The sequence below is a fragment of the Rhinopithecus bieti genome, unplaced genomic scaffold, assembly GCF_001698545.2.
Source record: "Rhinopithecus bieti isolate Rb0 unplaced genomic scaffold, ASM169854v2 scaffold_15087, whole genome shotgun sequence".
Classification (NCBI taxonomy): Eukaryota; Metazoa; Chordata; class Mammalia; order Primates; family Cercopithecidae; genus Rhinopithecus; species Rhinopithecus bieti.
In genome coordinates this window covers 3,632,599-3,659,833 of record NW_016808547.1, presented here as the reverse complement: position 1 = coordinate 3,659,833, position 27,235 = coordinate 3,632,599, and the positions used below count along the sequence as shown (strand labels likewise).

General features: G+C 52.6%; 1 protein-coding gene across 1 annotated transcript; it reads right to left on the bottom strand.

Annotated features, from left to right (window-relative positions):
• Positions 1-1,724: 1,724 nt before the first annotated feature.
• On the bottom strand, positions 1,725-26,595 carry ADAMTS7 (ADAM metallopeptidase with thrombospondin type 1 motif 7; the record flags this gene model as incomplete). Its single annotated transcript, XM_017886814.1, is given in 10 exon segments — positions 1,725-1,759; positions 2,332-2,475; positions 3,778-3,805; positions 3,808-3,895; positions 4,609-4,875; positions 5,001-5,330; positions 11,301-11,500; positions 12,644-12,809; positions 14,866-15,221; positions 26,229-26,595. Coding segments are annotated over 10 exon segments (1,714 nt in total), but the record flags the coding sequence as incomplete, so codon positions are not given.
• Positions 26,596-27,235: the final 640 nt, after the last annotated feature.

Below are 27,235 nucleotides of genomic sequence, written 5' to 3'. Positions count from 1 at the left end.
AGTGGGGCAGGTGTACGATGCTCTGCTGTTGCAATCTTCTTTTTTTTTTTTTTTTTTGGAGACAGAGTTTTTTCGCTCTCGTTCCCCAGGCTGGAGTGCAGTGGTGCAATCTTGGCTCACTGCAGCCTCCGCCTCCTGGGTTCAAGCAATTCTCCTGCCTCAGGCTCCTGAACAGCTGGGATTACAGGCATCTGCCCCCATGCCCAACTAATTTTTTGTGTTTTTCAGTAGAGAAGGGGTTTCACCATGTTGGCCAGGCTGGTCTCAAACTCCTGACCTCAAGTGATCCACCTGCCTGGACTCCCAAAGTGCTGGGATGACAGGCGTGAGCCACCACGCCGGGCCAGTAAGCAAGGTCTGATGGGACAAAGCAGCCTGTGTCTGAGCAGAGGAGGCAAAGGTAATGTCTGTGTCCAGCATTCCTTGCTGCCCTACTTGCATCTAACATTTACTTTGGTCCATGAGCTCAGAATCTATAATGTGTAGGAGTTCAGTGAGATTCAAAACTATCAGATGATAAACACGTTATGTCAACAACTGAGTAAGGGACGGGGAGCAGTGACAGGCCCAGAGGCTGCATTTTCCATTTGAACAGACTTACTTCAAATGCAGAAAGAAGACAATGACCAAGGAGCCCCATCGTCCTTTCTTACTCATGTTAACACCCCTGTATTAGCCAATCGCTATGCAGAAAATGAAGACATGGGAGGAAAGAGAACCCCATAGTTCCTTCTCCTTTCAGTCTTTCCTTCCTCATTGGTAACAAAAGGTAGAGAGCCTGGGTAAATTGTGCCCATATCAAGGAGTGAGATGAAACCAGTTGAGATAGTTTTATTCTATCTCATCATCTGGTAAATATCAGCTACAAAAGATGAACTGTGTAATTTTGGTGACTCTGCATACACGTTAATACAACTGACCTTTGAACAACATGGATTTGAACTGCACAGGTCCACTTATATGTGGATTTTTTCCCACCTCTGTCACCCCTGAGATCATCCCCTATCTTTCTCCTCCCTCCTCAGGCTACTCAACATGAAGAGGATGAGGATGGAGACCCTTATGATGATCCACTTCCACTTAATGAGCAGTGAACATATTTTCTCTTCCTTATGATTCCAATAACATTTGCTTTTCTCTAGCTTACTTTATTGTAAGAACACAGTATATATTACATATAACATACAAAATATGTATTAGCTGTTTATGTTATCAGTAAGGCTTCCAGTCAACAGTAGGCTATTAGTAGTTTTGGGCGAGTCGAAAGCTATACGTGGATTTCCAATTGCACAGTGGTCAGCACCCCGACCCCCAAGTTGTTCAAGGGTCAGCTATACTCTTATATTTGCATTTAAAACTGGCACTAAACAAAATAAAGATGAATGGTACAATTTATGCCAACAATTTAAATTTAAAACTTTTTCTTACTTAGAACAACATTAAATCGCAAATTTAAAAAACAAAACAAAACACCAGAACAGGTTAGGCATGGTGGCTCATGCCTGCAATTCCAGCACTCTAGGAGGCCAAGGTGGGTGGATCATCTGCAGTCAGGAGTTCAAGACCAGTCTGGCCAACATGGCAAAACCTCATCTCTACTAAAAATACAAAAATTAGTCAGCCATTATGGTGCACACCTGTAGTCCCAGCTACCCAGGAGGCTGAGGCAGGAGAATCGCTTGAACCTGGGAGGCAGAGGTTGCAGTGAGCCAAGATCACACCATCGCACTCCAGCCTGGGAGACAGAGCGAGACTCCGTCTCAAAAAACAAACAAACAACAACAACAAAAACACCAGAACAAATGAAGAGAACATGAAAAAAAGGAGAAAGCTTCACATTTCAGTTCCCTTAGTGGCCCCTTCTTCCTGCCTCTCACTGGACCTTGTGGCCAGCCCTCGCTTCCTCCAGCCTCATTTTCTATGCAGCCTTGGCTCCCATAGCCTGGCTCAGGGTTCTGCCATTCCCTGAAAAGCTCTCCCGCTCCTTCACGGCTGCAGGCCTTTCTCAGGCTTCCTCTACCAGGAGCGCCATTCTTCTCCCTTCTGCACATGTGTGAATTCTCGCTCCTCCTCCAAGTTCAAGCTCAGGTGTCCCTTCGAGGAGGACATTTGGGACGCCAGCACCACATCTTTGCCAGGTGCCCCTCTGCTTCCCTCTACCCCGGCTCCGCAGTATGACTGTCTGCATCTCCCCCATTAGACCTTGACCTCACAGATCAAGACCTTGTCCCTCTGCTTCCCTCTACCCCTCCAATGTGACTGTCTGCAGCTCTCCCAGTAGACCCTGACCTCATGGATCAAGGCGTAGGGGCCTGGTGCTGGAGGACTTACTCAAGGAACCTGGTGATGTACTGGCGGCTGCAGCGGGACCAGGTGAGGGGAGCAGCGTCGTACAGGAGCTGTGGAGACATGATGAAAGGCCGTTTCCCAACGGGTTCACAGTCATTGCCGCTTCCGTCATGCTGAATGCCAAAACTGTGTGAGAGCACAGGCCCCAGGGGCGGGTGAGCTGGCGGGAGGCTGCCAGCCTGCCCTCCCCTGGAGACCCACAAGGTGCACAGTCCTAGTTCTAGGGCTGGTTCTGCCACCCAATGGCCACACCCAATGGCTGCAGAAAGTCACATTCCCCTCTCTGAGCCTCAGTTTCCTTAATGTAAAATGAGGGTATGACAGCTAGGACCCCAAGGGCTCCAACTCTGGCCTGAAATGAGGGCCAGGGACCCAGAGCAGCCCTGCCCCTGCCTGGGGGCTGGCCAGCAATGGCAAACCAGGTGGCACAGATGGGGGCCCGTGATGGCCGCTGCAAGCTCACTGGCCTCAAGAACACTCTGACAGAGGTTCCCACTCACAGGTCCTTGTCCCAAGGCTGTGCACTTGAGTTAGGGGATCTGAGCTGCTGTGTCACAGAAAGGTCTCCAGAGACCATCCTTGGGAAGGACACGAGAAAAATTATTTCCTGAGCATCTACTCTGTGCCAGGGGCCATGCTAAGCACTTTCAGAAACACGGTCTCACTCAGTTCTCATTATTACCCCCAGGGAGGCTCAGAGAGTCTAAGGAACTAGCCAGGGTAACACAACCAGGAAATTGCAGTACTGCGGCAGGCTGTTCTTCTGCAGCCATAGGCAGCTTTAAGGTCCTGCAGGCACAGCCATCACCCAGACGTCTGAATGGATGACCCCAACAGCTTTGACCACAGAACCCTCTGGGAGCCTGCCTTTGAAAGCTTGCTGGACAATCTAAGATGCTGCCATATTCGCAGCTCAACAGCCTGGGCACAGGTGGCTGGAGGCCTGTGAAGGCAGGAGCCTCAGGCAGCGGTGTCAGATGGAGGGAGCCTTGGACGTCACTGAATCCAAACCCCTCAATCTATGGGAAGCACACAGAGGCCCAGAGAGGGCAGGAACTGGCCCAGGCCACAGAGCCAACAGGAACAGGGACAGGGATCGAGAGTAAAAAATACAGCACTGAGGGCAATGGGGAAGGACAGCCAAAGACCTACGATGACTTTCTGACCCATCACAACTCCCCTTTAAATAAGACTCCCTCCAGGCAAGTCCCAGAGATGCCCAGACAGGCCTCTCTCCTGCTTTACAGGGAAGCAGCCTGGTTGTGGGGAGGGGACAGTGCAGGGACAGCACATGGCCACAGTCAGGGCTCCTTCTCCAGAGAGCTTCCTTTCCCCTGTACTTTGTGAACGCCACAGGCTGGATCCGGTGCCCCCAGGCTGGGAGGGTGAAGCTCAGCTCTCAGTGTAGCATGGGGGAAGGCACAGTACCTGTGCCCGAGCTCGTGGGCTACGGTGAGGCCAGCGGCAGGCCTGTGTCCTCGTTGCTGCTGCAGCTTGCTGGTGGTGGGCGGCACATGCCCCGCCGACGTGGGGAGAGGCCAAGGGTCTCAACAGGGCCGGTTCATGGCTGCACACAGGTCCTTCCTGCACAGGCAGACGAGCGGCTTCAGGCTAACCTGGCCAGTGCCAGGCACCACCTGAGCGAAGGCCCAGGGAAGGGTCCCCCGAACTGATTCCAAACGGAAAAGGATGTCCCTCCACGTTCCTGTGCATGAGGCCAGCACAAGTGGCCAACATGGGAAGCAGGTGCCTCTCATTCACACACAATCCCGCTGGCCTCTTTGGCCCTTGGGGAGCACAGACCCGCACAGACAATTTTGTTACTATCCAGCAGCGGGTGCTGACAGAAGCTGCCAGAGCCAGCAGAGGGAACAATACTGCCTCTGGACAGATCAAGCACAGTTGCCACGAGGTAGGGGAGGAGGTGAGGCAGGTGGCTGTGGACTATAAATGGTAGTACAAGACATCCTTCTGATGAGAGCAGATCTGTATCTAGACTGTGGGGGTGGGTAGGTGAACCCACAGTGATGAAAACTGCAGCAGACTGAATACACACACATTCACACAGAGTGCAGTACGTGTGGATACTAATGATATATGAGAAGTCGGCGGATGGATCAGTGTCAGTTTTCCCTGTTGGGATACTGTCTCTAGTCATGCAAGACGTTACCACTCGGGGAAATGGATGAAGCTATAGAGGTCTCTATTGATTTTTGACAACAGCATTGACAAATCCACAATTATTTCAAATAAAAAGACCTCCCCGTTGCAGACAAGAATCCAGCCTTGGGCCAAAGTGCGGAACAACTCTCCTAAAATCGGGGCTCCCTGAGAGCAGGCCCCCTCCTCCACCAGGGCTTCTCCCGGAGGGCCGTGAACCACCTCCCTGAGATGCAGGCTCCCAGCCCTCGCCTGCAAGCTGGCAGTACTGGTGAGCCAGATGGCGGCTGTCATGGTGCAGGGGTGGGCGTCCCCCTTCATGTTGATGCTTTTTCGTGCCACTTGCAGAAGATCTTCAGGGTGTGTCTGCATGGTGCGTGGATCTTAGGTCCTCCTGGGGCAGAGAGAATTGACCGCTCATGCCTCCCCTGAGTTCCGAGAGGGTCAGGCCCAATTCTCCTCCATATAAAGGCCAGGAGACAGAGGCCCACCGGGCAGTGGAGGCCCGCAGGCACCAGTCCAGCCTTCTGGCTGACCACCCTCTTGTAGGAACCTCCTGCAGAGGACCGTGGACCGAAGGAGAGAGGATCAGTCAGGAACCAGGGGTGGCAGGGGACACCAGTCCAGGCCAAGGAGCCTTCCTGTGCCCTTCTATACAGAGCACACAGGTCATGGTGCAGGAGGGCTCTGGCAGTCCGAAGCCATTGCCGGGCAGCGGGGAACACATGACTGCTCACCTCTTCTCTTCCAGAAAGGACGAGGCGGCACATGGATGAGTTGGATCTGGGGTCCCAATGCTGGGGGTCATGAAACAGGCCAGCCACGCCCCAAGAAGATGGGCGGTCAGGCTGTCACCAGGATGAAGGATACAAAGCAGCCAATCGAGCACCCCAACCCAGCCACCCACCAGGGCAACGCACACCCATGTCACACACAGGGGACGCTGACATGGTACACAACGGGCTGCGCAGCGGACAGGTGCATGCACGTACACCAATGCATGAGTGTCCCCAACACCCTCACACACACTGCCCCAACCGTCAGCAGCAGACCTGGAGAGGGACAAGAGGCCTCCAAGGCCCCTTCCCAGAGTTGCAGCCTCTCTTGAGCACCAGTTTGGGATCTGCTTCCAAGTACCAACTCCATGCCCACCCAGCACAGGCAATGGCAGTTAAGACCTCCAAATGCTGGTTTCTTGGCCTGTCTCAGGGCCCTAGTCCTCCAACTGCCCCTGGTCTATGACAGCAGTGCCCTCCTGACCTGGGGATGCCAGGACCAGCATCTCAGGAGTGCGCCCTCCAATGAAGCGTAGACCTGGGCAGGGCCCAGAGGGTAGAGTGAGGGTAGGCACAGGGCTATAGAGCCTCCCCACTGCTCTGCTATTCCATCTCCCCAGGACTGGCAGCCATGGGGCCAAGGAGGCAGGTATGCACATCTATGAGAGTCCCCATGGCTACATGGGGCTCCCTACTGAGCCCCAGGAGACAGGGCTATCCCCAAAAGATGGAAGATAAGCCAAGGTGAGGGGAAATGGGTGGGGAAAGCCATCTGCTCTTTTATAATTAAAACTCCCTCAGAACAAAAAAGAGGCCAGCCCGTGACTGGGGATAGCTGGCCGGTTCCCAGAGGGCAGAGATGGCAGAAAAGGCCCGTTGTGAGTTGGCTTCTAGCAATGCATCAAGAAAAAGAATATTAAAATAGGAAAGAACCAAACAAACACTGTTAAGAGGGCAGTAAAGCCCCTGATTATGGGGATGAATGACACTCTCAGAACCCAAGGTCAGAAATGGGGAAGATAAACAGCAATATCATGGGCCACTGTCGCCTCCACACACAGGCTGGGAGCCCTGGAACCCTGAACCATCTTTCTCCAATACAGCCAACCAATTTTGCCTCCCAAGTTTTGCCTGATTCTGTCCCTTCTCTCCATCTCCAACACCACTGCCTCGTCCAAGTTGCCATCATCATCTCATCTGCTCAGTTGTTGAGGCCTCCTACAAGTGTACCCATATTCTGCAGCCCTTCCAGGCCACCTGCAGACTAGTGGCTCCACCATCGGTCTTTAAAATGCAAACCCAATCATGACACGCCCTTGCCTAAAGCAGTAAGTGCCTCTTCACTGTCCAGGAAAAGGACGGAAGTCCCCAGCCTAGCCAACAGGCCTCTTGGATCTGGTCCCTGCCTTCCTCTCTGACCTCCCCTTGCCTCCCTCTCACTCTCTGGCTCCAACCACTCTGTCTTTCTCTTAGAATCCCATAATTCTTCCTAACACAAGGTCTTTGCAGATGCTATGGCCTCAGCCTGGAACATCTTCCCACCTGTCTTCCCCAAGTTACCTCCTATCCTCTCTCCTGCCCTCAACCCCTCGTCATGTCCTTTGGGGAGCTTTTATTTGATCTAACACTCCCAAAGCACTATGAATTTGTCCTTCCTAGCACCTCCCTCCATTGCTCCTTCATCGTCAACAAGGTAATGGTTTCATTAACTAATGTCTGTCTCCCTCAAGAAACCGCAAGCTCCATGAGGACACGGCCAGCTATATGTGAACTTCCTCTTAGAGCCCCAGTGACACGTCTTATACCTGGAACATGATGGGCACTCAAGACATATTTGTTGAATGAACGAATGTACCTTGGGTACTTGCTCAGTATTTCTAATGTATTATCTCATTAAAAATAAACAGTGGAGGCTGGGTGTGGTGGCTCATGCCTGTAGCCCCATACTTTGGGAGGCCAAGGCAGTTGCATCACCTGAGGTCAGGAGTTCGAGACCAGCCTGGCCAAATGGTGAAACCTATCTCTACTAAAAATACAAAAATTAGCTCAGCGTAGTAGCGCATGCCTGTAATCCCGGCTACCTGGGAGGCTGAGGCAGGAGAATCGCTGGAACCCAGGGAGGCAGAGGCTGCAGTGAGCTGCGATTTCACCACTGCACTCTGACCTGGGTGACAGAGCAAGACTCCATCTCCAAAAGAAAGAAAAGAAAGGGAGGAAGGAAGGAAGAAGGAAGGAAGAAAGGAAGGAAGGAAGGAAGGAAGGAAGGAAGGAAGGAAGGAAGGAAGGAAGGAAGGGGAGAGAGAAAGAGAGAAAGAAAAAAGAAAGAAAATGGGGTGAAAAGGGACCTGTCTTGCTGTCCTTGGGACAGACCCACCCAAGCTCTAGGACTCAGGTCTGAATCTAGCACAGGGAGAACACTGATAAATTGGGCTCTGTAGGTAGCGTTGGTAAAGAAAGGTGTGGCTGTCCTGAAGGTGGTTGTAGGTCAAATACTGCAGCAGCCAAAAAAATAGCCACAGCCAACCTTGAACGAGCCTAACATGTACAGTCCCTGTGCTGGGGGCTTAGCATGCATTATCTCATTTAATCTTCTTACTTCTAAGGTAGGCACAATTATCCTCGTTTTACAAATGAAGTAACTGAAGCTCAAAGAGAGGGTGAAGCTGGGCTCAGAACCCAGGTTTCGCTGCTTCAAAGCCCCTGCTTATTTCCTAAATTTGGGGAATGCTGCCTGCCTATTCTGTTGGGGATTCTCAATGCATATTTACTTTGAGGGCTCCAAGAAGTCCTGTAGTAAAGAAGTCTGTTTTACCTTTTTTTCCCTTTTGAGACGGGGTCTCACTTTGTCACCCAAGATGGAGTGCAGTTGCATGATCTCGGCTCACTGCAGCCCAGCTGCAGCCTCGACCTCCTGGGCTCAAGCAATCCTCCCACCTCAGCCCCTCAAGTAGCTGGGACTACAGGCGTGCACCATCATGCCTGGCCTATTTTACTTTTTTTAACCCTGTGTGGCCCAAATTACTCAATAGCAGCATCTTTTTTCACAGTACACTACTGGCATTCTTTGGAACACATTCCCTGAAATATTCCTTGGGAAATGCTACAATGAGACAGAGTCCCTAAGTGCAGGATCGTGCTCTTCCACATCCATCACTTTATTCCAGGTAGAGCAATGGCTCTCGACAAGTCAGTCTTAAATAAACATCTGATCCCAAGGGAACATCTGTTCCCCATCCTTCTGGCCCACCCTGTCTGCCCCTCTCCAGGGCAGATTAAGGGGCACAGGAGACAGAATGGGGCTTTGGAGGCAAACAGACCTGAGCCCCAGTCCCAGCTCTACCACTTACTAGCTGTGTGACCTTGAGCGAGCCCCTTGACCTCTCTGAATCTTTGTTCCCTCAACTCGAAAATGGGGATGAGGGCCGGGTACGGTGGCTCATGCCTGTAATCCCAGCACTTTGGGAGGATGAGCCAGGGAGAACAGCCTGGCCAACGTGGTGAAACTCCCTCTCTACTAAAAATACAAAAATTATCAAGGCGTAGTGGGGCACACTTGTAATCCCAGCTACTCAGGAGACTGAGGCAGGAGAATCACTTGAACACAGGAGGAGGAAGTTGCAGTGAGCTGAGATCATGCCATTGTACTCCAGCCTGGGCGACAAGAGTGAAATTTCATCTCAAAATAAATAAACAAATTAAATAAATAAATAAATAAAATGGGGGTGAGGCTTAGGTGAGGTGTTGGGTGTTGAACCCTGGACAAAAATTAGACAGATATTCACAAGGCTCCAGCCCTAACCCACCAGGGCCTCAGCCCACAATACAGCCGTCCTCAGAGGCTGGCCACATGGGTTCCCATGTCCCTGCCATCCCTGCAGCCTCCTAGGGGGTCCAGCACTGTCAGGCTCAAAGGTGCCCCCATCCTGACCTGACCGATGCTGGGCTCACCAGCTCAGAAAAGCTTGATATTGTCAGAGCAGGTGAGTGTGAGAACCAGGCCCACCCTCTCCCCAGGGATGGGGCTCACCAAGTGAATGTGTGGGTCCTATGAGCCAGGGCAAGGCAGCCAGGAAGGGGCCAGGACCTGGGGGGCAAAAACACCTGAATCCTGTCACCCAGGTTAAGTTATGGGGAACCTGTTGGGCTGGGTGGGTCTTTTATTTTTGAGATGGAGTCTCGCTCTGTCACCCAGGTGGGAGTGCAGTGGCGCGATCTCAGCTCACTGCAACCTCCGCCTCCCAGGCTCAAGATCCTCCCACCTCAGCCTCCCAAGTGGCTAGGACTACAGGTGTGCACCACCACACCCAACTACTTTTTGTATTTTGGTAGAAATGGGGTTTCACCATGTTGGCCAGGCTGGTCTCCAACTCCTGACCTCAAGTGATCTGCCCACCTCAGCCTCTCAAAGTGCTGGGATTATAGCCATGAACCACAACACCCGCTCAGGTGAGTCTTACTTTGCCCAGAATCTAGAGCACAGGGAACACTCAGAAAAGCGGGGGTGAAATGAACCCAGTTAATCATCAGTGGCTCCAGCCAGCCTCCTGGGTCTTTCAGGCTGAGCCCCCAAAGTGCTGAGAATGAGAAGGAGGGAACCTCAAGGCCTGAGAACTTGGTCTTGCCCCTTGCTCCACCCCTATAGCCCAGGGTCCAGGCCCTGCTGTCCAGCAATAGCCCTGCTGGACCCTGGCTGTTAGTGGCTTCCCTCCCTAGGCAGATGAGGCTTGGTCTGGGCCTTCAAGGCCTCAAATGCCAGGCAGAAGGCTGTGACTTTTATTCCATATGGAACAGGGAGCCAATGAGGGTGTCCCAGTCAGGGAAGAACTGGCCCAGAGCTGCACTTGCTGATGAGAACTCAAGTAGTGGGGATGTGGTGGCCAGCACGTAGAGAGAATAGCCCTGGACGCAGTCCCTTCCTCTCTCTGAGACTCAGGTTTCACAGTGATAAACTAGGGGGCCAGACACTGGATGATCTCAGAGGGTACTTCCTTTAGGGTTGCAGGAGGTGAGGGGCTGGCAGGGGGAAGCAGCAGCATAGGATCCTGGCCCAGGGCTCCTTTAGATGTCATCCTGTTCACAGCACACACCCTTACCTTGCCCCCAACCACCCAGTCCAGGAGAGAAACAGGGTTATATGGTGGCCTGCCCACCAGGTGGCTGCTAAGAATGCCAGGAGCAGAGATCTTTCCTCCCAGGGGCTGCAGGAAGCAGCTTGAAGCCTGAGGCCTCCCACCTGCACCCACAGGGCAGGAGCAGGGAGTGGCAGCTCTGCAGTAGTCGGCTCCAGGAATCACCAGCTGCAATCAGCCACAGTGCCCCCAGTGGGACTTAGGACACCTGGGCTCCCATCTGGCTCTACCCTGCCTCGTTGTGTGACTTGGGCAAGTCACTTGTCCTCTCAAGGCCTCTGATATCTCATCCATCATATGGGGTCAAGAGCAGTTTGCCAACCCCACAAGGTACCGTGGTCATGCCCAGTTCACAGATGAGCAGGCTGAGACTCAGACAGGGCAAGTGATTTGCCCAAGGCTGCCAGCTAGTGACCACAGAACTGCACAGATCCTTCCAACTGTAATGTGTACTGATGTCTCAGGCAGGGTCTCAGGCAGAGTGTGGTCTGATCAGGCATTTCTGTGTTTCCAGCATCTAGTGCAGGTCCTGATACAAAGGAAGGAGGTATCTGTGCAGGGAAGCATGAATGAACCAACTAGTCTACGAGCCCCCTAGGCAGGCACAGAGTTGTGGCTGCCTCAGTCTCCCACTCCCGCTCCCCCTCCCGGTGGCATGACACTCTGTGGTGTCCCCACAGCAGCCCTCTGCCCAGGCCCTCTCATAGTGACTTGCTGTCAAGACCCCCATCCCTTCCTGCCTCAGGAGCTTGGATACCCTTCTTCCTGCTCGGGGCCTAGACCTGGGTCTGGAGTCCAGCCTGCCAGCCTTCCTGCCCTGCACCCACTCTTTGCACCCCCATCCCCTAACACTATCCCCTCCACCCACTCCTGGCCCACACAGACTCACCATGTTCATGATGGTCAGCACATAGCTCTCAACCTGCGGCTGTCCGTGGTACTCCACCATTTTGGCATCAGCTACCACCAGGGTCTCCACCCACTTCTCTTTGCTGACCGATCGCTGGTGTAGACGCCTTAGCCGCGGCCGCTGCCACTGCTGCCGCTGCTCCCAACGCTCCCGTCGAGGCTCCAGCTCCGGGGACACTGGAGGTCCAGATGGGGTGAGGTTAGCTGCCAGCAGACTGGCCCAGGGCACATGTCTCCAGGGCCTCTCCTCAGCGAGCTCTCTCTGGGGCACTGGGAACCACACTGAGATCAGAGGTCAGGGGCCTGAATTCTCCTCCTGGCTCTGCCCCAGACCTGTGCTGTGTGGCTCTGCCTGGTCACCTTCCTTCTCTGATCTTGAGATTCCCTAACTAAAAATAGGAATAAGTTGATCTGCCTCACAGGGGGACCTCAAAGGGCAAATGAAATGGTGGATATAAACACGGTAAAGTACTGTGTCCATGGGAGGGGAACTCCTGGGCCTGACAAAGCTGGCAACTGGGCCTCTATCTCCCTGTGTCACTTCCTCCCCTCTTGGGGGGTTAGTACATCCCAACACAGGCTGACCTCACCCTCTAAACCCCAGCCTGAGGAAGCTGGCCAAGATCCAGCCCAGCTGGCCCTACTGGGCCTGCTCCCCTGACCCAGGCTGCTCCAGATCAGAAGAGGAAGCACATCTATGAAGCTGGGGAAACTGAGGCCAAGAAGCATGCTTCTGTGGATATGTACTCCAGCAAATAGAGGACCAGAGCTGTGGGCAACTTGAGATTGGCATGCCAGCCAAACATTCCCAAAACACCAGCAACCCTTAGCAGGCAGCTCCTCACCTGGACTGGCCAGCACTACTGCTGCTCTGCAGAGGAGGCACTGGGTACCACACTCCAATTTCCAATAATAGAGGTAGTTATTCTAGGGTGGGAGCAGGGTGGCGGAGGGAGGGAGGTTCCTGGCTAGTGGCCCTGTTGGAGCTGGGCACTGGAGGAAGAATGGCTGGCAGAGCCAGGTGCCATAGGCTATGGGGGGAGGGAGCAGAGGGAGGTTGAGCCCCAAGGTGGGAGAAGTAGGTGAGACGGAGCGAAGGAGATCAGTGTGGGGGATTGACTGGGGCAGGCCTGAAAGGCAGAGGACACAGTCTTGTGGCACAATTAAGGGCACAGGCTATGGTGATGTATCCGTCTGTCTATCTGTGTCCCCTGGTCTAACGGGCACTGGGCATGGGGATGTTAAGAGGGGCTTCTAGAAAGGCCCCTTCATGTCCCCAGGCCCAGCACCCACCCGAGAACTGGAAGCAGAAGAGCATACCTTGCACCCCACAGGTGCTTGGAGCACTGGAATCACCCCGCTGTGCCAACCTCTCCAGGACCTGACGCTTGTACACCACATGGGGCTGGGCGTGGCCAGGCCGGGCCAGGGCACCGTCCAGGGGCTCAATGAAGTAGTCCTCGTTGGAGAGCTGGAACACACCTTTCTGGGGAAGAAGCACCAGAGTCACACAGGGAGGGCTGGCCCTCAGCTGCTCTTCCTGCATGTCCCAGAGACCCATCCTGTCCAGCTGAGCCCCCACTGCCCACACCACCTGTGACTGCCCACGGACACTCTGCACTTTCATCCCACTGGGCCTTTGCACACTCTGTAGCCTCCACCTGGAAAGCCCTTCTCTGCCATTTCACACACAGCCAAACCTTCAAAGTGAAGCTCAGAAGCCTCCACCCCTGGGGAAACTGCCCCACACACCCACCCCGTTAGGAGAGGGAAATGGGTCTGCATCCCAATCTGACAAAATGGTGTCTTCCAGAGTCTCAGACAGCCATCCTGAGCAGGGCAGCTTGTGCCCAGGCCTCCAGGCTATTCTCCATCTCCTCTGCATGCCAGCCATTTCCAGCACTGTGCTCCTTGCCAGCTGGCCAGGGCTTCTGACCTTCCCTCTATCTCCCTAAGGCAATGAATCACTCCAAAGCATCTACACCCACACCCGAGCAAAGGAGATGCCCACAGCCACCAGGACACCCTGTTCTCTGGGCCCAGGGCCACCCAGAGAAGGGAAGCTGGCAGGAGTGTCTTGGACATGTCCGCCAGCATTCAGAATCCACGGAGGGGAGGGGCCCTGGGAAGCATCTTTGATGCCCACTACCTCCTGAGGAAGCTTAGGGCTCCAACAGGGAAGAAGGTCTTACGTGCCTCGGACTTCCCCTCGTAGGCACCAATTCTGCCCCTTGGGTCACACAGGACCAGGAAGCCTGGAGGGAGGGCTGGAGAGTACATCAGCTCTTGGGTCTGGAGACCTGGGTATGAATGCGGAGTCCCCCCCCCCACCCACCACTCACTGAATGACTAGGTGACCCTGGGCAAGTTCCCCTCTGAGCCTGTTTCCTCATCTGTGAAATGGGAATGATGCCCCGTGTGCACAGGTGCTGCTCAGGCTCAACAACATCAACTGTACATTAAGGGACAGGCACAGGCTCCATAAATGAGAATACTGTGCAGGGCGGATGGGCCTTCAAAGGTCCAGATGTTGTGCAGCTTGTATTGCGGGCTGCCCTGTCATTAGGCCCTGTGCAGCCACAGCCCATGGTTTTTGCCTGAGCAATCTAAGCCGAGGGCCTCCTGGGAACAGTGGACGCTGACAGTGTGCACATATCCCCTACTCCTCCCAAACCCCCAACCTCCAGAGCTGGGAGAGTGGGGCTGGTCACCTGAACACGAACAGAAAGGGGCCCTGCTCCGCCTGGAGTGGAAGCTGCTCTAATCAGCCCCAGTCAGGGAGCCATTAGGGCTGCAGGCAGTAGCCAGCACCACCCTTCAGCCAGACGAAGCCAGGAAGCTGAGGCCTGCTTTGCCCGGAATGCTGATCCGGGCAGAGGGGCTGAAAGGGGTTCCTCACCACACCCTGCAGAATGGCTACAGGGTGAGGGGTGGCTTTCCTGGAGAAGAGCAGCCTAAAAGGACTTGTGAAGGAACAGTCATAACTGATGCCACAGGGAAGAGAAGCCAACTGCTTTTTCAGTTACTTAGTCCAGTCAAACAGAGGTTCTCAAAGTGGGATATCTGGACCTGCATCTTCAATATTACCTGAGACGGTTTCAGAAATCCAAGTGTTTGGCGCCACCTCAGACCTACCCTGCAAGCATTCTGTTTAAACAGGGCCTGCAGGTGATTTGAGCTCATAGTACTTTTTTTTTTCTTTTTTAGTGCCTAGGGTCTGGCTGTATCACCAGTTAAGCTCTATCATCACACCCTACATCCTTGAACTCCTGGGCTCAAGTGATCCTTTCGCCTCAGCCTCCCAAGTAGCTGGGACTACAGGTGCACCACCACCCGGCTTTCACATTAAACTTTGAGAAGTGCTGTCCTAGAGATAACGAGGCCTGCGTTGTCACTCCCACTTTACAGGCGTGAATACCGAGGCTGGCAGAGGAAAAATGCACTGGGCAAAGCCACCAGACAAGTGCGTGGCAAGACTGGAGCCAATCTCCACATCCCACCACCCGAGACTGCCCCAAGTATACATGTCCCAGCGCACTCACCAGGCCGTCGCAGGCGCTGATGGCCGCCAGGCCACCCTCAAGCTCAGGGTCCTGCACCTCGCCAAGGAGGTGGCAGGCGGGGGTGTGGGCCTGGATGTGCGCACGACCCAGGCCTCCGCGCCGCCGCGTCTCGCTCACAAAGCCGGGGGCCAGCAGATGCTGATTGGCGGTCAGGTTGAAGCGCAGCTCGCGCCCGCGGTATTGCAGCTGGTAGAAGGCGGGCGCGTCTCGGCGCACAAACACATCCCGCTTGCGCAGTGCGCGGGGCCACAGCTCGTAGGACAGGAAGGAGCCCCCCGCGTCAACGCGAACCGGGTGCACGATGTCCAGTGCCGCTCGGCCCTCAGTTGCACGTCCTGCAGGGAGAGAACCACAAACGCCTAAGCCCAGGGCAGACCCGGGTCCTTGCTAGTGACCGGAGACCAGAAGGGAGAAGCCAAGAGGGGGCTGCTGGAGTCAGAGTATCTGGATTCAAATCCTCCCTGGGCTATCTACTAACTTTGCCATTTCATCTTTCCGTGCCTCAGTTTCTCCATCTGGATCGTTGCAGTAACCTATTTTGTTGTTGTTGTTGTTTGTGTTTGGGGTTTTTGTTTGTTTGTTTGTTTTGAGACAGTCTCGCTCTGTCGCCCGGGCTGGAGTGCGTGGTGCGATCTCGGCTCACTGCAACCTCCGCCTCCTGGGTTCAAGCGATTCTCCTGCCTCAGGAGTAGCTGGGACTACAGTCACACGCGACCACGCCCAGTTATTTTTTGTATTTTTAGTAGACACAGGATTTCACCATGTTGACCAGGCTGGTCTCAAGCTCCTGAACTCAGGCGATACGCTCGCTTCGGCCTCCCAAAGTGCTGGAATTACAGGCGTGAGCCACTGCGCGCCCGGCCTGGATTGCTGCGGTAACTTCTTAACAGGTCTCTCTGTTTCAACTATTGCCTACCCCAGGTGCCCCTCCCCTCGTGTTTTCAATATAGAAGCCAGAAAGATTCATTCAAAACCAGCGCGATCATGGTCTTACTCTGCTCAAAATCCTGCAATGGCGCCCATCTCAGGGAGCAAAAGACCAAGTTCTGGCCTATATGAGGCCCTAGGCAAGGTAACCTCTCCAGTCTCATTTCCAGCTATACCGCCTTATTTGCCTCCACTCCGCCCACTGGCCTCCTTGCAGTTCCTCCACAGGCCAGACATGCTCCTGCTTCAGGATTTTGCATTGATGTTCCCTACACCTGGAACACTCTTCTCTCTGTTTTCCACGTGGCTAAACCATTCACTTTTGAGTTCTTGCTCAAATGTCTCCTTCTCAATGAGGCCTCCTCTAATGACTTTATTTTAAAATTGCAACTCCCTGGCTCTCCCTATCCCCCTTCCTTGCTTTGTTTTTCCCCATATCACTTCTGACATACCATATCACTTAGCATTTTCAGTATTTTTTCTATTTATTTGTTTTCTCACACCCCTCCCAATGTAGTCTAGGAAGGCAAGAATCTATATTCTTTGCACTTTTTTTTTTTTTTGAGACAGGGTCTTGCTCTGTCACCCAGACAGGAGTGCAAGTGTGCAATCATAGCTCACTGCAGACTCCAACTCCTGAGCTTGAGTCATCCTCCCATCTCAGCCTCCCAAGTAGCAAGGGACTGGGACTACAGGTGGGTGCCACCACATTTGGCTAATTTTTTTATTTTTAAATTTTTTAATAGAGATGGGATCTCACTATGTTGCCCAGGCTGGTCTCAGACAAACTGCTGGGCTCAAGCAATCCTTCTACCTCAGCCTCCCATAGTGCTGGGATTACAGGTGTGAGGCATCAAGACTGGCCCTGATTAATTTTTTTTTTTTTTGGTAGAGATGGCAGTTTTGCTATGTTGCCCAGGCTGGTCTCAAATTCCAGGCCTCAAGTGATCCTCCCACCTCAGCCTCCTAAATTGTTGCGATTATAGGTGTGAGCCACCACACTTGGCCCTTTATATTCTTTGTTGAAGATTTAAGTGTCAGAGGAAGTGTCCAGAACTTAGTCCTTTTTTGGTATTTGTTGAATATCAAAATTCTACTCTGTAGAATGCAGATAACCACAGCACTTACACTCTCGATGCTGTTGTGAAGATTAAACCTGGTGAGCTACTCCACATTTAGCAGTGCCTGAGCCACGGTTGAATATGATGGCAGTTATGATTGTTATTATTATTATTAGCCTGATGGATTGAAAAATGTGCTCTCAGGTGCGTGAGCATTCTGCAAATGTCTCCAGGCCTCCTGGAATGGAGAGACAGAGAAAGACCACCCCAGTGGGGCTCCCTGGCCCCTAACTGCCACTTCAACAGAGTAGCTCTGGTTTCTTTCTTTTACATACAAGAATTCATTTAAAGAAAGCTTCCAGGGATGAAAAAAATTGGCAGACCTCTGCTCAGGCCCTTGCAGTTTAAAAATCCCTCTCTGTTGCTCTGTCCTCTTGGATTTCCCAGTAAGGCCTGGATTCTTATCCCTTTTTGCCACAAACTCCTTCTCCTCAGAACAATGTTTTGAAATGCATTAAATAAAATACACAGGAGTGGTTGGGCACAGTGGCTCACGCCTGTAATCCTAGCACTTTGGGAGGCCGAGGCAGGTGAGTCACTTGAGGTCAGGAGTTTGAGACCAGCCCGGCCAACATAGTGAAACCCCGTGTCTACTAAAAATGCAAAAATTAGCCAGGCTTGGTGGCGCATGCCTGTAATCCCAGCTACTCAGGAGACTGAGGCAGGAGAATTGCTTGAACCTGGGAGGTGAAGGTTGTAGTGAGCCAAGATCGCATCACTGTACTCCAGCCTGGGTGACAGAGTGAGACCCTGCCACAAAAAATAAATAAATAAAATAAAATACACAGAAGTACCAAGGAAATTGATTATACTGAAATATAGTTATCCAAATAATTTAAGGCCAGGCATGGTTGTTCATATCTGTAATCCCAGAACTTTGGGAGAATGAGGAGTTCAAGACCAACTGGGCAACATAATGGGACCTTGTTGCTACAAAAAAAAAAATTAGCCAGGCAAGGTGGTGCACACCTGTAGTCCCAGCTACTTGGAATGCTGAGGTGGGAGGCTCTCTTAAGCCCAGGAGGTCGAGGCTGCAGTGAGCCATGATGGTGCCATTGCACTCCAGCCTGGGTGACAGAGTGAGACATTATCTAAAAAACAAAACATAACAAAACAAAAAATAACTTTAAAAGTAGGGTGTAGAATTAAACTTTAAACAAGATTTTGTGGCATATTTAACAACTATGGTTTGTTTTTGTTTTTTGTTTTTTTTTGAGACAGAGTCTCTCTCTGTCACCCAGGCTGTAGTGCAGTAGCTCAATCTTGGCTCAACCCAACCTCTGCCTCCCAGGTTCAAGCAATTCTTGTTCCTTAGCCTTTCAAGTAGCTGGGACTATAGGTGCATGCCATTATACCTAGCAAGTTTTTGTATTTTTAGTAGAGAAGGGTTTTGCCATGTTGGCAAGGCTGGTCTTGAACTCCTGGCCTTGAGTGATCCACTTACCTCAGCCTCCAAAAGTGCTGGGATTACAGGCATGAGCCACTATGCCGGGCAACTGTGGAAATGTTGAAGTAGTGATGAACGTAAACTTTATTTCAAGATACGTGCAACAACCATAATGAGATAGAAAAGTATTTGTTCTAGTGGTAACAAAACCACAGGTGCTGTTGGGATTTGCTAATGATATTCATAATTGAGGGAAATGCTAAATTTCTTTGAGAGGTTACAAAAAGTAAATATGTAATATTTTCCCATTCAAGTTCATGGATCCCCTGAGTCCACAGTCCCTCAGGCTGTGAAGCCCAGGTTAGGACACCTGCAGTAAGGTGTCCAGACTGCTTCCTAGGTGAGAGAGCAAAGGGAGGCTCAGAGAGGTAGACAGACTGGCCTAGAGCCACACAGTGACAGTAAGAATGACAGTGCTGAGACTGGGACTCAAGTCCCCCAAATGATTTCAGTCTCTTCAGTAACATTGCTCTATATTCTCAATACTCCATCCCTTGCTGGGCTTCAGTTTCCCCATCGTTAATGTGAAAAAGTTGAATTAGATCACGTTTCTCAAATCTCTTTGGCCACCAGGTCTAGTCTCAAAAGAAATCTCATGTGCTGGAGTTTGGGGGAGCCCGGCACCCATGCTTTCCCCCCTGGCCTTTCCCTCTCTGCAGTTCCCAGGCTCTAAAGAGCACAGTTAGGGAACTTGGCAACCAGGAGTTTCTCGACTGGATTTACACCCAGCTCCCAGGATCCTGGCTGTTCACGACAATAGACTCTTCAGGCTTGCATGAATGCCTGAGTGCCCTGCTGACATCCCACCAGGGTTCCTTCTGCTGCTGCCCAGTCCAAAGCTCCATCCCAGCAGGCTACAGAAACCAAACCCACCCTCCAGTCTGTCCTCTGCCAAACTGCATGTAGAGTGCCCTGCACATGCCAGTGCTGTGCCCCTGCTGAGAGCATCTCCCTCTGCTCCCAACCGCCCCAGCAGTGCCAGCCTCAAAGAGCCTTCTCTGAGTGTCAAGAGACTGGGTAGGCTGGGGCAACGTGCTGTGTGGCTCTGAGCTAATCTTCCCTGTCATTGAGCTTCAGCGGGCCACTAGTGCAAGGATTTTCCAGACCTCACAGATAAGTTTCTTAAAAAAGAGTCCCAGGTCCCATCCCAGACTCACTAAGTCAGCATTTCCAGGAAACTAGGACTATGGACTAGGAAGCTATGTTTTTACCAAGAGCCTCCAGGAACTGTGATCCTCAGGAAGGTTAGGAAATCCCCCACTGGGAGTGAACCTGACTGGTCATCACAGTACCTGGAGAGCTCTGAAAAACTGCAGATGCCAGGATGCAGCCCAGAGATTCTGGTTCCACAGATCTAGGGCTCTGGGGGCCCTAGAATGTGTATTTTCTGTATTTTTCTAGACCTTCCCAGGGATTCTGATCTAGCCAATTCAGAGGCTGGCATTCAGAAGCCACCGGACTGGAAGATTTAAGGAGACTTCTTGCTCTGACATCCTAATAAGGGCATATGGGACTACAACTCCTTAATCACAGCATGCAGATTTGCTTGTGTTGATCAGTTACTGATTTTTTGGTTTGTTTTGGCTGACACAAATACTGAAAAACGTTTAAGTCAACTGCCAATGTTTAAAAATCACATGATCTTGGGGCCGGGCACAGTGGCTCACACCTGTAATCCCAGCACTTTGGGAGGCCGAGGCAGGCGGATCACGAGGTCAGGAGATCGAGACCATCCTGGCTAACATGGTGAAACCCCATCTCCACTAAAAATACAAAAAAATTAGCAGGGCATGGTGGCGGGTGCCTGTAGTCCCAGCTACTTGGGAGGCTGAGGCAGGAGAATGGCGTGAACCCGGGAGGCGGAGCTTGCAGTGAGCTGAGATAGCGCCACTGCACTCCAGCCTGGGCGATAGAGCAAGACTCCGTCTCAAAAAAAAAAAGAATCACATGATCTTGTACAAAAATCTCAATTTTCAGCTTTTCTTGAAAAGTCTTATCATCCATCCATGTCAGGCTTAAATTCCTGCCTGGCAAAAGTGGCCAGGGTGGAGCAGTGACTTCCCTTTAGGAAGGGCCTATGCTCCCCAGTCCTCAGTCCCCACCACTCCCTATTCATTCCCAATACTGTGGCTGCAAGTAGGCTCCCTTTCCCATCATGCTTGTGTTTCCTTTCACTCAGTAAAGAACTGAGTCTCTAACAAAAGTGGGAAAACAAGAGATGGGCCAAGAGGCCCCACGTTTCAGGAAAAATCTGTCTCCCTGCCCACCTTGTTTGCTCATTTACATTACCTGCCTAGTCCATGGCATTTGGTATGTGACCCTTGGCTACTAACTGTGAGGGTGCACTAGGTGCTCCCAAGTCCAGGAAAGTGGATAAGACACCATCCTTGCCTTCAAATGGAGAAATGGCTGGATGCAGTGGCTCACACCTGTAATTGCAGCATTTTGGAAGACCGAGGAGGGCAGACTGCTTCAGCTCGAGAGTTGGCGACCAGACTAGGCAACATGGTGAAATCCCATCTCTACAAAAAATACAAAAATTAGCCAGGCATGGTGGTGTATGCCTGTAGTCTCAGCTACTCCGGAGGCTAAGGTGGGAGGATCACTTGAGCCTGGGAGGCGGAGATTGCAGTAAGCAGAGATTACACCACTGTACTCCAGCCTGGATGACAGAGCAAGACTCTGACTCCCCCCCAAACACACACACACACACACACACACACACACACCAAAAAAAAAAAAAAAAAAACAGAAAAATGGGTGTGGTAAATCCAAGACCCTCACTCTGGCACAGTGCTGACAGGGTCCAAGCAAGGGGAGGGGATGACACCTTATGAATGCATCAGAATGAAGAAAAGTTTCATCAAGGAGGATGCATTTGAGATGGCCCTTAACATATGTTAATTCAACAGTGAAGACAAGGAGGGCCTCTTGGTGGTAGGGGCACTGTGTGGTAAACCCTCAGAGAAGTGGGGGGAAGCCAGAAGAATGGGCAACAAGAAGTTTAATCTTGGCCCAGGCATGTGTTTTGTAAAATGGGAGGCAATGGAGGGACAAAATAATGCACTATAGAGCATGGGCTTTGAAAGTAACAAGACCCCGGGCAGGCCCAAGTGGGCCACTTAATAGTTGTATAATCTGAGTCACTGCATGTCTCTGGGTTTCAGTTTCCTCATCTGCTTGGAGAATCCAGGCCAGAAAAACATAAGGAGGGGAGCCCAGGTCAAGGAGATGAAAATGACAGAGATAGGGAAGAACTGTTTCCCAGGTTCATTTCCAGTGGGGGATTTCCTCACTTTCCCAAGGATCACAATTCGCGGAGACTACAACTCCAAGGCTCGTTTTGTTTTGTTTTGTTTTTTTGTTTTTTTGAGAGAGAGTTTTGTTCTTGTCCCCCAGGCTGGAATACAATGGCACAATCTTGGCTCACTGCAACCTCCAGCTCCCGGGTTCAGCTCTCCTGCCTCAGCCTCCCAAGTAGCTGTATTACAGGTGCGAGCCACCACGCCCAGCTAATTTTTTGTATTTTTAGTAGAGATGGGGTTTCGCCATGTTGGCCAGGCTGGTCTCAAACTCCTGACCTCAGGTGATCCACCCACCTCGGCCTCCCAAAGTACTGGGATTACAGGCATGAGCCACTGTGCCCACCATCCAAGACTTGTTTTAAGTGAGTAGTAACACTGGTTCCCAGGGCAAGGACAATCCCAGCCAAGGCAGCTAAAGACGAGCTGAAGGTCAGGGGGCACTGATGCCAACTAGCTCTAAAGTTCTCAACTGGAGGAGCCACATGACACTCTTTTAGGCAAGTTTTGTCCTCAAATGCATGTGGTTGGGGGATGGAAGCAGGTATGTAACTGAGGAATCAACCACTGGGGAGAAAAGGCCCCAAAAGCTTTGAAAAAATAAAGTATCTCTGAGGAAGGACCCATGCCCCAAGGGATGTACAGTCCTGTTGAGAATACCTGCTCTAGATCCTAGGCAAATATTGCAAGACAGAAATTCCAGATGAGTTACAAAGAAGCATCCTATTAAGTTCAAAAATGTGGACAGGGCTAAGTAGAGCCATGCTGCAGGTAAAAAGCATTCGGATTAGTGAGCTCTAGAGCCAGACAGGCTGGGTTTGAATCCCAGCTCTGCTACCCATATCTGTGAGACCATGGGTAAATTACTCAACCACTCAGAATCTCAGTTTCTCCATCTGTAAAATGGGGATGATAATAATTACAGCTGCTCTCTTTGGTTGTGTAAGAATTAAATAAGTTAGCATGTAAGTGCTTACAACAATAGCTGGCACATAACAAATGTGAGCTAAGTTATGACTGAAAATTAGCAAGAGAACTTCTAATGTATACTTAGCTTTTCTTTTAAAACGTGTTGTTTTATCTGTTTGCCTAATGGCTTAAAACAAACAAACCAAACCAAACCAAAAAATGTTTTTTTCTTTTCTTTTCTTTATTTCTTTTTCTTTCTTTCTCTTTCTCTCTTTCTCTCTCTCTCTCTCTTTCTCTCTCTCTTTCTTTCTCTTTTCTTTTTTTTTTTTGAGACAGGGTCTCGCCCCGTCACCCAGCCTGGAGTGCAGTGATGCAATCATGGTTTACTGCAGCCTTGACCTCCTGGGCTCATGCAATCCTCCCACCTCAGTCTCCCAAGTAGCTGGGACCACAGGCGTGGACCACCAGGCCTGGATAATTTTTTAATTTTTTTGTAGAGATGGGGTCTCATTATGCTGCCCAAGCTAGTCTTGAATTCGTGGGCTCAAACGATCTGCCTACCTCAGCCTCCCAAAGTGCTGGAATTACAGGTGTGCATCACTGTGCCTGGTCTAAAACATCTTTTTCAATCAACAAGAAAAGAACAGACTTACAGGATGTTGCCACTTCTATTGCAATAATTTTTTTCTTGTTTTGTTTAGTTTTTGTTTGTTTGGTTTGTTGGTTGGTTTTTTGTTTTGTTTTGTTTTGAGACAGAGTCTCCCTGTGTCACCCAGGCCGGTATGCAGTTGTGAAATCTCGGCTCACCGCAACCTCTGCCTCTTGGGTTCAAGTAATTCTCATGCCTCAGCCTTCCAAGTCGCTGAGATGACAGGCATGCACCACCATACCCAATTAATTTTTTTATTTTAATAGAGACAGAGTTTCACCATGCTGGTCAGGCTGGTTTTGAACTCCTGGCCTCAATAGATCCGCCAGCCTCAGCCTCCCAAAGTGCTGGGATTACAGGCATGAGCCACTGCACCCCACCAGCATTAATTTTTTATAGTGAACTTGTATTGCTTTTCCATTAAAATATTTTTAAAGAGTGCAGGGGTAAGTTTAAAAATAAGTAACTTTCACTGTAGCCTACAGTTGACCCCAGTAGAGATGTTGGTGGCTGAAACTAGCACCACCCAGTGCCAGCAAGGAGTAATTGCAGGTTCCAGTCTCAAATGGTCATGTGCTTGCATCAAAGCTGAGCCTGCAGAGCTCAAGTGACAGTGGGATGGCAACAGGCACCATTCAGGAGGACTGCCAGAGATTCATGGCCATATCTATTCTGCCAAGTCAGGAGGTCTGTTCTGATTGGACCAAGCTCCTGCCACATTGGGTGTTAAATACTTTTAATATCTCCCCTGGGTGACAGAACTGTCACTTTGGAGTTTCTACCAAAGAAATGCCAAGATGGTGTTTATCCTCACTCACCTCCCTATCAAGAACCTGAGTTACAGTCCAACCCTTCAAATGACCCACAGCTCATGCCAAGAAGGAAAAATAACTGGCAGGGTGGGGGGTGGTATGTGAATGCCCTCCTCTGTGAGTCCTAGTACACACAGAAACACATGCACACAGGGTTCACATGTGCCATACAGCATGAGGAGGAGACATGACTGGGCTCCAGCCTCAGAAACCCTAGCAGGTCCCTGGGTTAGTCACAAGTGGGGAAAAAGGATATATTTTCCTAAAAGTGAGCCCAGGATGAGCCCTTTGGTCTCAAAGAAGGTAACATTCAGTAGGAGGAGGAGCCCCAGGCTTAGGTCCTGGGCTCCAAAGAAAATGACAAACAGGCCAGCAGCCTCAAAGTCACCAATCCTGAGGGAGTGCAGAACAGGGAGGACCCCATGCTCTATATCTATGGGAACACTAGAGACAGACTCCACCCTTGGAGTGTTTGTGCCCAGATTAGGTAAAGGAGAGTGCCTGGCCTGCCTCCACCCGCAAACAGCAGGTCCAGGTCATCTGGGGAGTCCTGGGTTGGCCTGGCAGATTAATAAAAATAATGACCACTACATTGTAGTCACTGTGTCCTGTACTGAGCAACTGACATATTCAGTATCTCATTTAATCCTCACAAGAATACTACCAGGTTGACCGTACCCAGCTCTTCCCACAGTTGCCAGGGGGCCTGGACCCAAGTCCTGAAGGAAGCATTTTCCTGCTCTCTCATTCCCATTGCCCGGTTCATCCTCCTCAGCCCCCAGCTCTGGACAGTGGAAAACACAGGCCTCATTCAGGAAGCTCAGGAGTCCAACCCCACAGGTCGCTCTACTCTGAGCCTGTCTGCTGGTCCATACAAGACCTTTCCATCACTTGCTTTGCAGGGTTGTTGTGGAGATTACGAGAAATAAGAACCCGTAAGGCTGGCACACAGTAGGTGCTCATTAAATGTTCGCTCCCTCTGCAGTCTGCACATGGCTGCTAGACCAAATCTTCCCAAAACACTGCTTTCATCAGCTGCTCCCCTCATTGACTTCCCAAACCTCTGAGACCAAGAGTAAATGTCCCCATCATTCCCGCCCAGACTACTTTCTAGTCACAATCCCTCCAGTGGGGAGGTAGGTCGACCCCGTCCCAGCAAGCAACCCTACTCCAGTCCCCCAACTGATGCTCCCCAGGGGAGGGCCCCACTCCCTCCACGCCCTTCCAGCCCATCCAGAATCCATCCATCCTTCCAGTCTCTCCAACCTCATGCCCCTCCTCTCCTACAAAGCCTGCCGATCGCCTCTATTGCAGGGCTCTCCCAACTATCCACCGCCTCCCCTGACTGCGAGCTCCCCGAGCACCGGGCCTGGGGTCTCCTACATACTCGGTTACTGAATTCCCAGGCCCGCTGCGCTGCGTCGGACGCGCCAGCAGCGCGGCCGCCCGGCAGGTCTCCGCCAAACAAGAGTCTGGACGCAGGCCAGAGGCTCGTCGGAGGCCGGCCCGGCGGGGCGGGGAGAGTTAACCCACGGCCGGGAAAAGAAGCTCCTGCTCCCCGTTCCATTCCCGGCGTCTTCACACTTGGGGGAGGGAGAGGCAGGAAGTGCAAGGACCGCGCAAGACCCGGTCCCCCCGGCCACCAGGGACCGCGCGAGCAGCCCAGATGCGGTAGGCGGGAGCTGGCGGGGGGGAGGGGGGAGGGGCGGGACCCGCGAGAGACCTGCGAACCTGGCGCCCTCGCCGGCCGGGTGTCCCGGACAGCCCGCTTTCCAGGAGAGCGCCGCTAAGGATGTGTGAGAAACCAAATCCTCAGTGGGTAAACCGCGCTCCACATCCAGCACACTCGACGAGAGGTTCTCTCCCGGAACGAGGGCGCGTTGCTGCACCCGAGGTGGGGAAACCGGAGCCCGAAGAGTCGGAAGAGCGCATTATTCCCAGGCAACAGAGAGTGTCAGGTAGCTGAATCAGGGGCTGAGGAAGGTTTCCCCAGAGGCACCGCTTCACTCCCCGCCGGCCGACCCCACCCTGTCCCCTAATACCTGGAGCAGAAGACACGACCACCTCCAAGGCAGAGCGGGGCCGCGCGGGGACCACAAGGGTAAGAGGGACTAACGAAACTTGGGGAGCGGAAGGGGTGCAGGGCTGGCTGGGCCGGGAGGGGCGGACACCCACCTGGTGCGGGTCCGGGGGCGCCGGGAACCAGAGCGCAGAGGAGCAGGAAGAGGGGGCGCAGCAACGGAGCGGGGCTGCGGGGACTCGGGCTGCCAGGCATGGCAGGGACCGGCGGCCGCCGGGATGACTCCGCGCGCACGCTCTCGTCCGTCCGTCCGGTCGCATGCCTGGTCCCAGGTCCGGCTCGGACATGCACCGCCCGCGTGCAGCTCCCGACTACCCGGCCCAGACTCCGGTCGGCTGCGCTCGGTCCGCGGGCAACAAAGGCTGCAGGGCCCGCCCCCTTGGCCGGCTGCAGAGGCAAAGAAAAGACAAGAGAGCGAGAAGGAGAGAAAGAAAGAAAGAAAGAAAGAAAGAAGAAAGGTGAGGAGGGTGAGGAGGCGGCTTGGCGCCCCCCGCCCCCCCGCCTCGGCTCTTCCCCGCCCCCGGCCACCGGCCCCGGCCTCTTGGGCCCCGCAGGCCGCGCTCCCCTCAAGGGCTGGCAGGGCCCGGCGCAGGCAGCGCCCCACGACGGATGTCCGCGTCCCTCGCCCCCCTGTCCCCAGCGCCCCCTGCCGGCGGAGCCCAGCCAGGCCTTCTCGACCCCGGCCGGTTGAGGCTCCCCACAAAGAATCTGGAATTTCCAGAATTTCTGTGTTGTCCCTAAACTGGGCTCCAGGAGGTGCCCTTCGCTGTGTTCTCCGGGCCAAGTAGGGCAGCCTCTCAAAAGGGGACACGGGAGGCCTCCCGAGGGTCCAGGGTCACACAGAGGGGCAGCGGGGTCCCTGCTTCAAAGCTAGCTGCGGAGAGAGGCCTGGGCCCTCCCTGGATGGACAGGGATTGCCCGCGCTAGGTGGGGCCCCGCAGTTCCCCATCTCCTGACTCCTCTCCTAGTGTGTTTGCTTGAAGCAGAGCGCAGAGTTGAGTCCACAGGCAGGGGACCGCGGCTTCGCCTAGGCCAGCGCCCACAGACTTTCAACAGGGGCCCCCGGGGAGCCTGGAGGCCGGCCAACCCCAATCTCACATCC